The sequence below is a fragment of the Tigriopus californicus genome, chromosome 4 (assembly GCF_007210705.1).
Source record: "Tigriopus californicus strain San Diego chromosome 4, Tcal_SD_v2.1, whole genome shotgun sequence".
Taxonomy (NCBI): Eukaryota; Metazoa; Arthropoda; class Copepoda; order Harpacticoida; family Harpacticidae; genus Tigriopus; species Tigriopus californicus.
The window spans coordinates 5777281-5789415 of NC_081443.1; the positions used below are offsets into that span (position 1 = coordinate 5777281).

The 12135-nt window shown below is 40.8% G+C and overlaps 3 protein-coding genes across 3 annotated transcripts; 1 reads left to right on the forward strand and 2 right to left on the reverse strand.

The window, feature by feature from the left end:
- Positions 1 to 1782: 1782 nt before the first annotated feature.
- On the forward strand, positions 1783 to 4150 carry LOC131879378 (uncharacterized). Its single transcript, XM_059225679.1, has 5 exons — positions 1783 to 2020; positions 2693 to 2908; positions 2971 to 3206; positions 3266 to 3649; positions 3772 to 4150. The coding sequence occupies exons 1-5, from the start codon at positions 1822 to 1824 to the stop codon at positions 3955 to 3957; spliced, it is 1221 nt and encodes a 406-aa protein (XP_059081662.1). The 5' UTR covers positions 1783 to 1821; the 3' UTR covers positions 3958 to 4150.
- LOC131879379 (dicarboxylate carrier SLC25A8-like) lies at positions 4028 to 7225 on the reverse strand. The gene is made up of 6 exons (XM_059225680.1): positions 6648 to 7225; positions 5859 to 5962; positions 5211 to 5320; positions 4879 to 5088; positions 4475 to 4664; positions 4028 to 4405 (listed from the first exon to the last, which is right to left on the reverse strand). Exons 1-6 carry the CDS (start codon positions 6828 to 6830, stop codon positions 4216 to 4218), a joined length of 987 nt encoding a protein of 328 aa, XP_059081663.1. The 5' UTR covers positions 6831 to 7225; the 3' UTR covers positions 4028 to 4215.
- Positions 7226 to 9718: 2493 nt separating this feature from the next.
- On the reverse strand, positions 9719 to 11900 carry LOC131879081 (TWiK family of potassium channels protein 7-like). Its single transcript, XM_059225287.1, has 7 exons — positions 11437 to 11900; positions 11206 to 11363; positions 11009 to 11147; positions 10734 to 10929; positions 10310 to 10475; positions 10053 to 10243; positions 9719 to 9974 (listed from the first exon to the last, which is right to left on the reverse strand). The coding sequence occupies exons 1-7, from the start codon at positions 11748 to 11750 to the stop codon at positions 9810 to 9812; spliced, it is 1329 nt and encodes a 442-aa protein (XP_059081270.1). The 5' UTR covers positions 11751 to 11900; the 3' UTR covers positions 9719 to 9809.
- Between the last annotated feature and the right edge of the window lie 235 nt (positions 11901 to 12135).

The following is a 12135-nucleotide window of genomic DNA, read 5'->3' on the forward strand; positions in this document are numbered from 1 at the left end:
ACATTGGCGGAAAAATGCCATTGAGTTTTGATTTTCTAGCTCAAGGAGACCTCTAACTATAGAGCAGCGAACAGTGATAGAGTTAGGACCTTTATCATGGAAAATGGCCTCAAATATTACTGTAATACTCAAAAACTCACTTTTCATTAATTTTCTTTATGCTCTGAGTGAAGACTCCACAATTGTATAAACCAATAAACTTTAGATGAATCCGATCAATCTTCGTGCGTTTGAAAGTGAATGATATAGTCATAATATTTTCTTTTTTCTATGCAATTTTATGTATTTTTACATTGTACTATTGAATGGCATCATATCAATCTCAATCCCTGATTCAATTTCTTATGTTTACTGCATTCTTATTTGACTTAAATTTTAATCAACCGCTAAACACCCGTAGCGTTACATAGTTACCACTGAGTGAGTCAAAAATTGCCAAAAGTACCACTGATTTGGAGAAGGTTTTCGCCAAATATTTAGGGTCCGAGAAAGAATTGGTGCACACGTCAAAGTGATCTCCCCAACGTCATCACATTTTTCAGAAAGGTATTTCCATTAGAGGGAACATAATCCCTCAACAAATTTAATGCTGTTGGAGTACATAAGGAGTGAAACTACCCACAAAGTTGATATGAATTTTGAGCTATGATGTAATGCAATGATTTTTTTTCTAGCCCAAAAATGATAAAATCACTCAGCGTCTCAATCAAGAAAATTCCAGAGTTATAACGCTTTTTATTTGCTTTATTTACATTACTTTGTTTGAATCCATGTTCAATTTGGTTTTCTTTATCCCATCAGTAGTTTGAAGTGCTTGGACAAGATTTCGCCGCTGCCAGTATTTTTAGCCGAAAACCCCTACATGCACGATGTGCTTATAAGCTTAATCATTTCACATTAATAACCCTAGATATTGCGTACACCTTTATGGGATGGTCAGTTTTGGGAATTTAGCTGCCAACTCTTGATTAGATTTTTGAAATGTGCAGCCCCATCCTCGCAAACTAACTTTGGCTACCTCGTCGAATCTTGCTTCATTTTGTATCTGAGAAACCAAAATGTATCCACATTCCTCGAAGAAATCAATACCACTCCATCTTTGGATCTCTCGATATCCCCGTACGGAATTCTCAGCTAACATCGAATAGTTTCTTATTAAAATGCCCTTCGTATTCTGACATGGATCCCTTACTGAGGTTTTGCCAATGTGAAAGTGAGTCAGATGACTTGGTGATTCTCCCCCGATCACATCAGGCACCTAATGATGTTGCGTTCGTATTGCTCTCTGAAGGTCCAATCAAAACGGTGGACAGCAGTCCCAATTCACTCAAGTACTTGGCAGTGGAACTTCCTATTAAACCAGCTCCAATGACAGTCACATCATATAACTGCATAACAGGCATTTTTTAATTTGCAGCGTCATATAGCTTGTTTTGGATTATGAGATTCTATTACGAGATTGCAAATTACAAATTCAAAACTGCTGATGGACGTCCAACCAATACAAATTGTATGCACCACGGTAGAAGGTAAAATATACTAATGAAGAGCCCTGAACATTTAACAATTCATTGAAAAATGGTGTTCTCAAATCTTTTGTTTGTTTGGGGCAAACAAAATTGCTCATTTAAGGCGACGTGGTTAAATTTCCGAAGGCGTAATCTAGAGTAATACATATTTGCATGGGTCGCTCTCAAATGTTTGTTCTTAAATTGCCCAATTGTGACATGAATAGATACTGCAGTCTTATCTGTTTGAGCAATCTTTCGATGTCCCAAACGTTTCCTAGCGATCACGCTGATTGATCTCTTAGTGTTCAAAATGAACTCGTTTGATATTGTTGTCGTTGGTGGGGGTATGATTGGTAGCTCAGTGGCTAAATATTTGGCCAAGACCTCCAATTTATCGATTGCTTTGATTGGCCCCGTCGAGGAAAACCAGGAGTGGTGTCATGGTGCCTGGTTTGATGAGGGACGTTCCACAAAAATCTTTGACAACAGCCCATATTGGCAAGATCTAGGTACGAGTAATGGATGGTAATGTATCGCAATGATTTCCTTCGTCGATGTGCACGTAAAGACATTAGATTTGAAATGAGTCACAAAAGCAAAATGCTTTTGACGAAGATCGATTTTGTGGCTGATGGTTTAAAATCGTCAGATTACTTTTGGGGATCAAACATCTGAACACCTTTGGATGTGTGCTTGTATCGTACCAGTAACAGTGGTGGCTGTTAACCCTTACAAATGCTTAATGGATCCTTTTGATTTTGTTTCTTCTGTTCATTTGTTGAATTGCCATTTTACTTAAAGGTCATGTTATTCAAAGACTACTGGAGGGTTCGCTAAGAAATTCTTGCCTTATTCCATTGAGTACGAGTAGTAAGTTAGTATAGCCATTCCAATTGGCTTCAAATTTGAGCAACCTAAACCCTTTTGCTAAGTAGGAAAAACCCAGCTTTAAAGAAACAGAAAGGAAACGTTCCCAGCTATTGAATGAGAGAAAACGTTTGTTCTAAATCCTGCCGTGGAGTTTTGGGTTCAATTTCCCGAACAAATTGTTTGTTTACCCTCATGCAATGACAAACTGATATCACAATTGTTCCTTGACCAAGTTTTTTTGCCAAGTGGTGAGAAAATCGAGATTGATTAGGTTAGGGTTAGTGTGAAATTACTTTGGTCTTCACTTTCAGCTGTGAAATCAATTCGACGGTATCGCGAAATTGAAACTGAGTCTGGAGTTGGGTTCTTCTCAGAATCTGGATACATGTATGTAACCACATCGGCGGCCCAAAATCCCAAATACACGTTAAGAACAGCACAAACTGTACATCTAACCGGAAACTCTTGCGAGAGAGTGACTCAATCTATGTTCACCAATGACTTCCCATATCTGTCCCTTCCTGAAGGTGAATACAATTCCATGACTGGCTTTTCAAAAAACCTAATCGGGCTATTTGCTTTAAACAAGACGAAGTATGTTATTATCAGCCTAACATGTCCGGACACCTCAATCCACGATCATTCGTAGCGGCCCAACAAAAAATTGCTCTGGACAATTCTTGTGAGCTTGTCAATGAAGTGGTGAGCTCTTTAACCGAGGTCAATGGTACGTTTCAAATTGGTACGAAACCTGGACATGTCTTCACCGCTGCCCAAATAGTGTTGGCTAATGGAGCGTACGCCAACTTTCTTCCAAATATCAAGGTTCAAAACATATGAGACAAATAACTGGATTTTTTCCTCAAAATATGACCATCTTTCAGGTGAGGAATTGGGATAATGGAACCAAGAAATTGGACTTGACTTTGAGGACACAGACTGTAGCGTATCTTGAACTAGAGAAGAATGAAGTGGATTCCAAACTCTCCAACTTCCCAAGCATGACGACTTCATACCAAGACGGTCTGTTAGATGGTTCTTACATATTACCTCCAGTTGAGATGCCAGATGGCAAATGGTACATCAAGCTTGGCCATGGGGATTACTTCGAGCACCCAATTGAATCATTGGCTGAAATTGAGGACTGGTATAACAATCATCCCCAGGGAGACTTAGAGGGCGTATCCGAGTTGGAACGCTACCTTAAGAAGATCTTGCCTAACATCAACTTTTCGTCAGTTCATGGTGGATCATGTGTGACGGCAAATGTAAGAAACTATTTCTATTTCAAGAAGTCGATATTGGTGTCCAGTAGTCGAAATCGAATTTCCTTACCCTGTATGCTTTAATATTGGGAAATGTGAAATTCGTGTAATTTTGTAATTTTCAGACCCCAGGAAAACTGGCACCTTTTATTGACGAAGTGTCCCCCGGATTTTTCGTGGCAGTTGGAGGCAGTGGCCATGCAGCTAAGAGTTCTGACGAAATCGGAAGAATTGCAGCCCATTTGGTGACCAAGTCAGAATGGACCACAAATATTCCACAAAAATACATGAAAGCTCTTTGGAAAGAATGAGGACCTACCAAGCCAATTGAAAGATGATAAACAAACCGGAAGACACTCTAAATAAGATCATACAAGCAACGAGTCTAATTTCCGCACCAAGGAAGAGGTCTATTGATTTTCTAATGATTTGATGACATCAACCAATATGGTTGCTTTTGTAAAGACATTTCTACAATTGTAACAATGATATTGATAAAGGGTTCATAGCACATCTGGCACATGGATGGGAGAGTCCAAGGGAGTGGAAATATTTTTGTTTGAGGTCCGCTAGTTATACATGTTGATAACAGCCTTTTTGAATTGTTCATAAGTGATCCATAGACAAATGTTCCAGCAAACCAATCGCGTAAACGAAACGGTGAAACCTTTGTAAAAGGCTTTGAAGCCCTCATTTTTTCCCGTTTCCATGGCACAATGAATCGCACCACCATACTTTCCATCAGGGCTATTCATAAACCTGGCGCAAAAATGGTTACATTAGCAAAAATGATTCGAGGACTGTTCAAATATCAATTCAAAAAGTTACCTAGTTTTAATCACGTCTACCGGGGACGCAATCAAAGTAGCTGTAAAACCAGCAGCTATGGCGGCCGTGAAATGACAAGGGATCCCATCCGTCATCAGTTGGCTGGTTATCAAGTGATCCTTGACCACGTCATAGACCACAATCTCTCCAACATTGATTATGGCAGTTCGTCCAATATTAGGAAAGGTTCCTGAAAAACAAGCCTATGGGTCAATACATGATATGTGGAAGAATGCTTTAGTGGTGGCAACAATGAATGATTTGATTTCGTTGTTGATGAAACTGGTAAGAAGTCGGCCAAAGATTGTTGTTGACAGTTTTACCAAAAGTATTTGCAAACTTATGGATGAGTTTTTTTTCCCTTAATCTATCAAGGAAACATAATATTGTACTCCATCACAAACCTTTATACAGGCCTCGGATGCCCTCTTTCCTCGCAATTGTCGAGTAAGCATCCACCACGCCACGGTATTGCGACCTTTGCCCTGGCTCTCTGGCCTCAGCTTGCATTCGGACTTTGACCACGTCCGTGGGTTGAGCGGTGAGGATGGCCATTGTTCCAGTCGCACTACCAGCAGCAATGCGAACGAATAAGAGTCCGATGCCAGAGTCCACTAGAACGAAGAAAAAAAGCCATTACTCCATAGCATAGTGCAAGTACTAGTCCGTGAAGTGGGTCAAAAGTTGGCGTTACGGTGAACGTTTGGGTGTGCCTGTTAGTTAATTGGCCACTTACAACCAGTTCCATCTTGAATGAACTTTTTCACGCGTTCATAGGCTCCAATGCGAATGGCTGAAAACGCCATTTGCCTCTGTAATCCAGGAATGATTCCATTGTATAACGCCCTGAAAGTGAGTCATCTGATATAAAGACATGTACCCATAGAGTCAGAACTTGTACTCTATGTGAGCCCCAAAAATGGCCTTACAACCCAACCCAATTAAGACAAGAATGTCATTGACGTCACCTCAGTCATCTCGTTGACCTTGACTTTCGACCAGAGCTCAATTTCATGCTGAAGATGCAACTTTCGCATTTCAAATTTATTCCGGAAAGTTTTGAGTGGCCAGTCCCCGATTTTCAATGAGCTCACGAGGAGAGACATAAACATAGCCAAGATGTTTTAGAATCCAACTCTAGCCAACTGTGCCCGGACATGAAAGGCGCAAAGAATGTGTCGGAGAATCGAAAACAAGTCCACTAAAAACATACGACACAAACCTTGCGCTCTATTCTGCGTATTTAAAGAACCACTCTTTTCAGAGCTAAGGACTGGGGGGACTAACTGGCCAACATCGACATCATTAAGTCCATTAAATGCTCTCTTGTCATCCATTCCTTCCCAGTACCTTTTCAGACGGAAACGTTTACTAAATAACTTACTTAACACCCTCTCGTTTGGAAATGGCGGATATTGTGCCCACAACGCCTGAATATCGAGGTCGAGCGCTTGACGTCAGGGATGCGGAAGAGCTTTCGCCTTGAACCTAAGCAAAAAATCCAGGCTTGAGATGATTCATGTGACAACTGCCTGCTAACAAAGCAAACTTTGCTTAGTTCATCCAGCATGCAAAAACTTAATTTTTATATCAGCCTTTCCCTTGAGCTGTTTCTGTCTGGTCCGTTTTTCAAGATATGTAAGACTGATGCTGTGCAAGATGGTAACTTTACAGATGCTGGAGAAAATAAATGCTTCATCAGAGACATTTTTTCAATATCAACGAAGTAAAACATCATCGACGTTTCAGGCTCAAAAAGCAGTGGTTCTCCACTTTTTATATTTGATCATCAAACACTGAATTTTGTCACAAACCACATCCAAAAAAAGCAACCCCCATCGAAGGTCATTCGTGAAAGCCAATCAATTCTAAATATTTACTTAATATATGTGGTACATCTTGGTTCGAACCAGATTATTTTTTAATTTCAATACTCAGTCTCATTCTTTTAATTCCTGTTTATAACAAGTTTCGTTTATTGATAAATCGATGAGAGCGTGGCATTAGGCATAAAATACATCAATTGATTTCCATATTGGGAAGTTTTCAGCTAATTAGGAGAGATAGAAGCACATTTGGACAGACGAAATAAGTGGTACACTATTTATGTATTATTGTTAGAGGTGTAAGTCGAAGAGGTAATAAAGAAACCAATCAAGTATCACAACTCTACCTGGAGGCGGACTTTGGCCGTATCCAGAGGGAAGGTGAACAGATCAGCAACGCACGCAGCTGAGCCAGCTGTTAATAATTGAATGGCGATCCCGGGTTGAATTTGGTTGCCCGTGGAAGATTTGATCACGGATCTTGGAGAGCTCACGGGAGGAAGTTTGGCGGCATTTGTGGCTGCGGTCATGTTGAAAGCGGAAGTATTGTTTCGGTTTTCCCTTTCTTAGCCTGTTGGTCCAAGTTTTGAGTATTGGCGTATCACAGACTCAACTTTGAAAACGAGGAATAACTGAGAATATCAGATCGAACGTCACGGGTGTATCCCGATTGGTATGAGCCGTAGATTTTGTTCTTGTCTCTCTTGGCAATGTAAGAGAGGTGATCTCTGGGATGCATTCCACTCTCTGTAGCGAATGGATTATGATTCGTGGAGTTCAGATGATTCTTATAGACTAATCTTCTGGAAGAGGTCGATTTTGCGCTTACGCTTTGTCTCCCTTGCTGGAAGTCCCAGCTTTCTTTAAACACTCTCACAACGCGCTCGGAGCGTAGGATTCATTATGATCTCGAAGAAATTGCAGGCTGTAATATTTATTTGAGATAGATAACCGTTATTGTAATCTGTATTATAAGTGAATGTTCTACCTACGACATGTTAAAGCCTTCAAGAACTGCAGTGTATGTCATCCATAAGGTCCATGACACATTGGTGACAGCCTTTTGCGCTACATGAAATCTATCTGTTCCAACACTTTTGATAGTGAAAGCGCAAGTTCTTCGTCCATCTTCTTTGTACCAAGTTAGCAACATGGAAGGATACACAGACTATTCCAACAAAGAGCGAGGATCTAGTTGGCCTTCATTCCGGTTCCTCCCGGTTCTTCTGACAGTCAAGGTGGCCTTGTTTTGCGACGAAGGACCCACAGTCTCTTTGTGCTTCAATCTAGTCGGTGTGGCTAGGGTGTAGACGGTGAGTTCCCCTATAATGAAAGCCAACCCTGTGACCAGAATTACACGTGAGAAAGTCGCCCAACTGCAAGCAATGACCTTTGAGAAAGGCGGCTCTTTTCAAGTTCGAGGTTGACATAGTAACGAAGGCAAAATATGCTACTTCCTCGACTTCCATAGAAGAAGTGGTGTAGAAGGGTTAACTATTTTTTCAAGCACATATGCACGTGAAAGATAGCTCTAACTCGACAGCAGCTATTCAATAACATTTCTTTGAGGTATGAATTATGAGCGAGTAGAAAGAACAGAACCAAGACCAGTGTACATGAATGCTAATCCACGGACTTCTAGAGATATGGACTGCAAACGAAAACAAAAATATCCTATCTCCTAAACCGCTCATCTTATTCCAAATAAGCACTTCATACGACCACAACACAAGGTCTTGTTGAAAAGATGAAGTCAGCCAAGTTTGAGCCCAAACCTTTGCTTAGGGAACTCAGGAGACATGTTCAAAATTATGTAGTAAACACTACATAAAATTTGAATTTTCGGCCTGCTCTTGGTCAGCTACATAAGCTTTTGACAACATAACTTTGAAACGATCGACTTTGCATGTAAATGATATAAAAGTGACCTACCGTTAATTGAAGAGATCTACGTTTCTTATTTCATTACTTTAATTCGAAAAATGGCTCAGAGTGGCTATGACCAAGAGCAGGCCGATTTGCCGGGAAGTTCGTTTGCAATCCATATTTCTAGAAGTCCGTGGCCAATCGTATTGAACCGTGCAACTCGTGCGGCATCTGTGCTGGAAGGACCTTCCCCATCAACCCGAAACGGACTGTATGTAAAGGACAACTCAAGATGAATGAGAAATTCACACAGTTCATAAGAAGAAGTCGATATTAATGAATTTTAACAATGACGGCGAAATGAGAAGACGACTGACAATGCATCTTAACCTTTCTCCTTTTCGTTTCTCGACTTCCATGTTGAAGCAATTAAGCGCTTAGTTTCAATTACTAATTTGGGCTTCCAGGAACGTCATAGCCCAATCCCGTTCTCTACATTAACATTGAATTGCCCTTGTCAATTGTGTTCAATTAAGCCACTTACAGAAACCTTTGATTTGATTTTCAAGCTCCAAAACGGAACAGCCATTGATCTAATTTCGTCTTTGCAAGAGGATCAAGCTGAATATGGAGGCAAGTACTATTGAGGCTTCCGAAAAGAATTTCAGGTCAACAGATGTTGACCAAATTTCCTAGAAACTGACTCATATTTAGATTCATTAAACTAGGTCATTGCATACAATGCACTGTACTGTCAATTGCCCCACATTGATAGCTTAGGCAGCCAGTATGCAAACAGCATTAATTCAGTTGTTGAACTATGGTGAGCATACAAATAAAAGAAAGGACTCATGGTTCATGTTGGTTTTGTGTAGAGTTTCGTCGAGGCCTCCATTTCATTATCCGATGACGACAAAACACCTCTTTATTTGGCAAACTGAGAAGTGATCGCAGACGGAGAAAGAAAAACTAACACTTTTGGCACTGCCCTATACAGATAAAAAGTTCTGGAGCATTGGCATATCTCTTTGTCCCATTGAATATGTGAAACTCCCATCCAACATCATTGACGAAAGTATTTCAATGATAGGATAGGTGTTTCGAAACTGAATAAAGATGTGCCTTCCAAGGAATAATTCCTTCGTCCTTTATCCGAATTGTATAAGTCCTTTCCCGCCTGACTCTATCTCCATAAGCCTCCAAAAGCTGTTGCTAACATTAATCAACTTTAAATTAGATCGTGCAGTTGTGAAGTTATTGCTTTATGTTTCCTTCAAATCTGACGTCACAATCGTGCCATTTGATGAGAAGTCTGTACTTTTTGACATTGTTAGATCATCGTTTTCTTTGGTCTATTTTCCCAAATCTGTGGAGGACAAGATAACTATTCAACTGTTCATGAAGCGTCTTTGGCTTCTGCTTTAATTTTCCCAGATCTTTGAGGGGGATCAAACGCGTTTGACCACTCGAGTTTACCCATAAAACTCGTCAATCAATTCAGCCTGATGGTCATTCGATTTTATTATACGAGTTCGTAGATAGCAAGCCCGAATTCGAATGATTGTTACCAAATATAAGTGTTTATTGGCCAGAAGATTTGTCGTCTTATTGATACAATCTACAAAGAAGAAAATGATGTTACATTAGTGATCAATTGGGGTCAAATCGTCGTCTTGGCCCGGCATGTCATCAAAAAGATCGTCAGGTTCTCCGGGCAGTTTTCCCGAGGCAGGTCTTGAATTATTCTCATTTTCCAGATCTATTGGAGCTGAAGCGTCATCCTCGTTATCAATCTCATCCATTGGAACCTGAAAGTGATTAATTACGATGTAATTAATTGATCTTGTTCTTAAAAGAATTCCTTGATTCAAAGGGGGTCTACTCACTTCAGCATCAACTAGACCCGCTTTATCATCGGTCGGAATGGCGTCTTCGTCGCCTTGAATATTCATTCTCTTGGGAATTATTTCAATCCTATCCATTTCCACCACTTCCACTTTGCCGTGAAGAGCTCGGGCAGCTTTTTTCGAGATTTGCTCTTGGATCAACGAAATGCACAGGGATAGTACAGCCAGACCTAAAACAATAAGGTAGCAATGAAGCGAAGGGAGTTAGGCGTTATCAAAACCAAAACTATTTTTACCAATTGAACAATAGACGACACTGCAAATCATGATGATAGTTCCCACTGCTCCGGTACCTCTGAAGCTCTTGTCTGGCGAGAGGTCTCCAAATCCAACCGTTGTCAGTGTGATGAAGGCGAAGTAAGCTGAAGACAGTAGATCCCACCCTTCCCACATACTGAACAACTAAAACAGAGAGCTAGTCAGTAAAAAGCTGAAAAGGCTATTTTTTTCCGACGAAAACAGTCCCCTTGAAAGAGCAACTTTGGTTGAAAATGATATTCTGTAGTATTGGTACTTATGACAATGATGGAAATATCTTTTTCACTCTTAAGAATTGAACTCCTTTTTAGATACATTGTACCCAATATATTAGTGTTGATGAGAACTGTATGTAGACCTAAGACGGATCTTTAGTGGCTATTCAGAGATTCATTCACTCACCATCGCTCCCAAGAAGATGTAGAAGAATATGATGACAACGTTCACAATGATTGGAATTGCGATGGTATTGGTTGGCATGTACATTTCGTCCCCAACAACTTCATCGATGAGTCGTCGCCGCAGCTTTTTGCGCAAAGTCCGCGAGGGAATCTCTGAATTGATACGTTGACTCCGAAACCAACGGCAACAACATCGGCTACAAATGGCATGATCGGCCATCAAAAATGGCTCTTACGGAATTGCTGCCCTTCGCTAAAAGATCTGTGCATGCCTACCTGTATGTATAGATCAACCCATCCGCCAAAGCCGAGCCCACATTGGCCAACATGACCAACATGGTGGCGATGGCGATCAAGGAATATCCTATGGTGAACAGTTTGCCTACGATCGTCACCGGGGATATTTGTCCATAACCTAAAAGGGCCCAAGTGTTTGAATTTGACTGTCTCATGCCTTCACTCTGAGCCCTTACCAATCAAAGTCATGATGGAAATAGTGAAGAGGAGAGCATTCGGAAAATCCCAATCATACTGCCATCCTTCAACTTGTCCGTCATAATTGACTTCATTGGTTGCATTGACAACAAATTCGATGAATTCGTGCAAATCCGACTCAACTCGGTCCGTGAATCTAGAGAAGACATGACCCAAAGTAAAGTCTCTACCCGCGTCGGATGTTACTTAGCGAAAAAAAGGTCAAATACTGTTCTTGTGTGAAGTTATAGCCTTCGTCCTCCTGTGCATACCACCAGAAGGCACTGGAAAGGTATTCTTGGGCATTGTTCACTTCTTTCGCCCGTTCACGTTTGTCCTCATAGCGCTCCTCTTCCTTGCCAATTTCGATGTTGATGAAGATCTCCGCTCCTCCCACTGCGATAACCACACACAATAAAACCAGGCCCACATGGGAGAAGGTGAATTTTAGAAAACTTTTGAAGAAATTCCCCGTTTCTCTGCGTTGTCGAACAACCAAATTGTAGCTCCTCTCCTCTTCCAATTTTTGTTGTCTTCGTCCCATGTTCCCTTGTTTGTTGGACCCACTTTTGAGGGTCCCAAGAGAAGAAATTTAGTACAAACACAAAAGTAAGTACAAGAAATCGACTCCGACTTCTACGTGAATTGGAGTGTTGATCAGGTTCTTCAAGACAACGGGCGAAAGTCAAGGGGGCTTTTCCGTTTCTAGGGAACCAAGACAAACCAATGAAACAAAAGGAGACAAGATATCCTTCTTACTGGTCAGTACTATAGGATGACACTGTTCTTGACTTTCTACAAATTTCATTCTTGCACCAGAGTCCGAGCTAAGAAGAGGCTAAAATAAAACAGTAGTGGTGACTAGTCTTCAGTATGAAGTCTTGAGAAAAGCCCTCAAGAAGCTTTGACATTGGCTAGAAATTGTTTGC

Excerpts from the sequence above, each read along its gene's own strand:
- LOC131879379 (XM_059225680.1), bottom strand. The coding sequence starts at position 6,830 with ATGACCGCAGCCACAAATGCCGCCAAACTTCCTCCCGTGAGCTCTCCA. Across the intron at positions 5,963-6,647 it reads CGGCCAAAGTCCGCCTCCAG|GTTCAAGGCGAAAGCTCTTC; the intron begins GTAGAGTTGTGA and ends TTTTTTGCTTAG. Across the intron at positions 5,321-5,858 it reads TCCAAACGAGAGGGTGTTAA|GGCGTTATACAATGGAATCA; the intron begins GTAAGTTATTTA and ends ACTCACTTTCAG.
- LOC131879081 (XM_059225287.1), bottom strand. The coding sequence starts at position 11,750 with ATGGGACGAAGACAACAAAAATTGGAAGAGGAGAGGAGCTACAATTTG. Across the intron at positions 11,364-11,436 it reads TATAACTTCACACAAGAACA|ATTCACGGACCGAGTTGAGT; the intron begins GTATTTGACCTT and ends TGTCTTCTCTAG. Across the intron at positions 11,148-11,205 it reads TTCCATCATGACTTTGATTG|GTTATGGACAAATATCCCCG; the intron begins GTAAGGGCTCAG and ends GGGCCCTTTTAG.
- LOC131879378 (XM_059225679.1), top strand. The coding sequence starts at position 1,822 with ATGAACTCGTTTGATATTGTTGTCGTTGGTGGGGGTATGATTGGTAGC. Across the intron at positions 2,021-2,692 it reads CCCATATTGGCAAGATCTAG|CTGTGAAATCAATTCGACGG; the intron begins GTACGAGTAATG and ends CTTCACTTTCAG. Across the intron at positions 3,650-3,771 it reads GATCATGTGTGACGGCAAAT|ACCCCAGGAAAACTGGCACC; the intron begins GTAAGAAACTAT and ends TGTAATTTTCAG.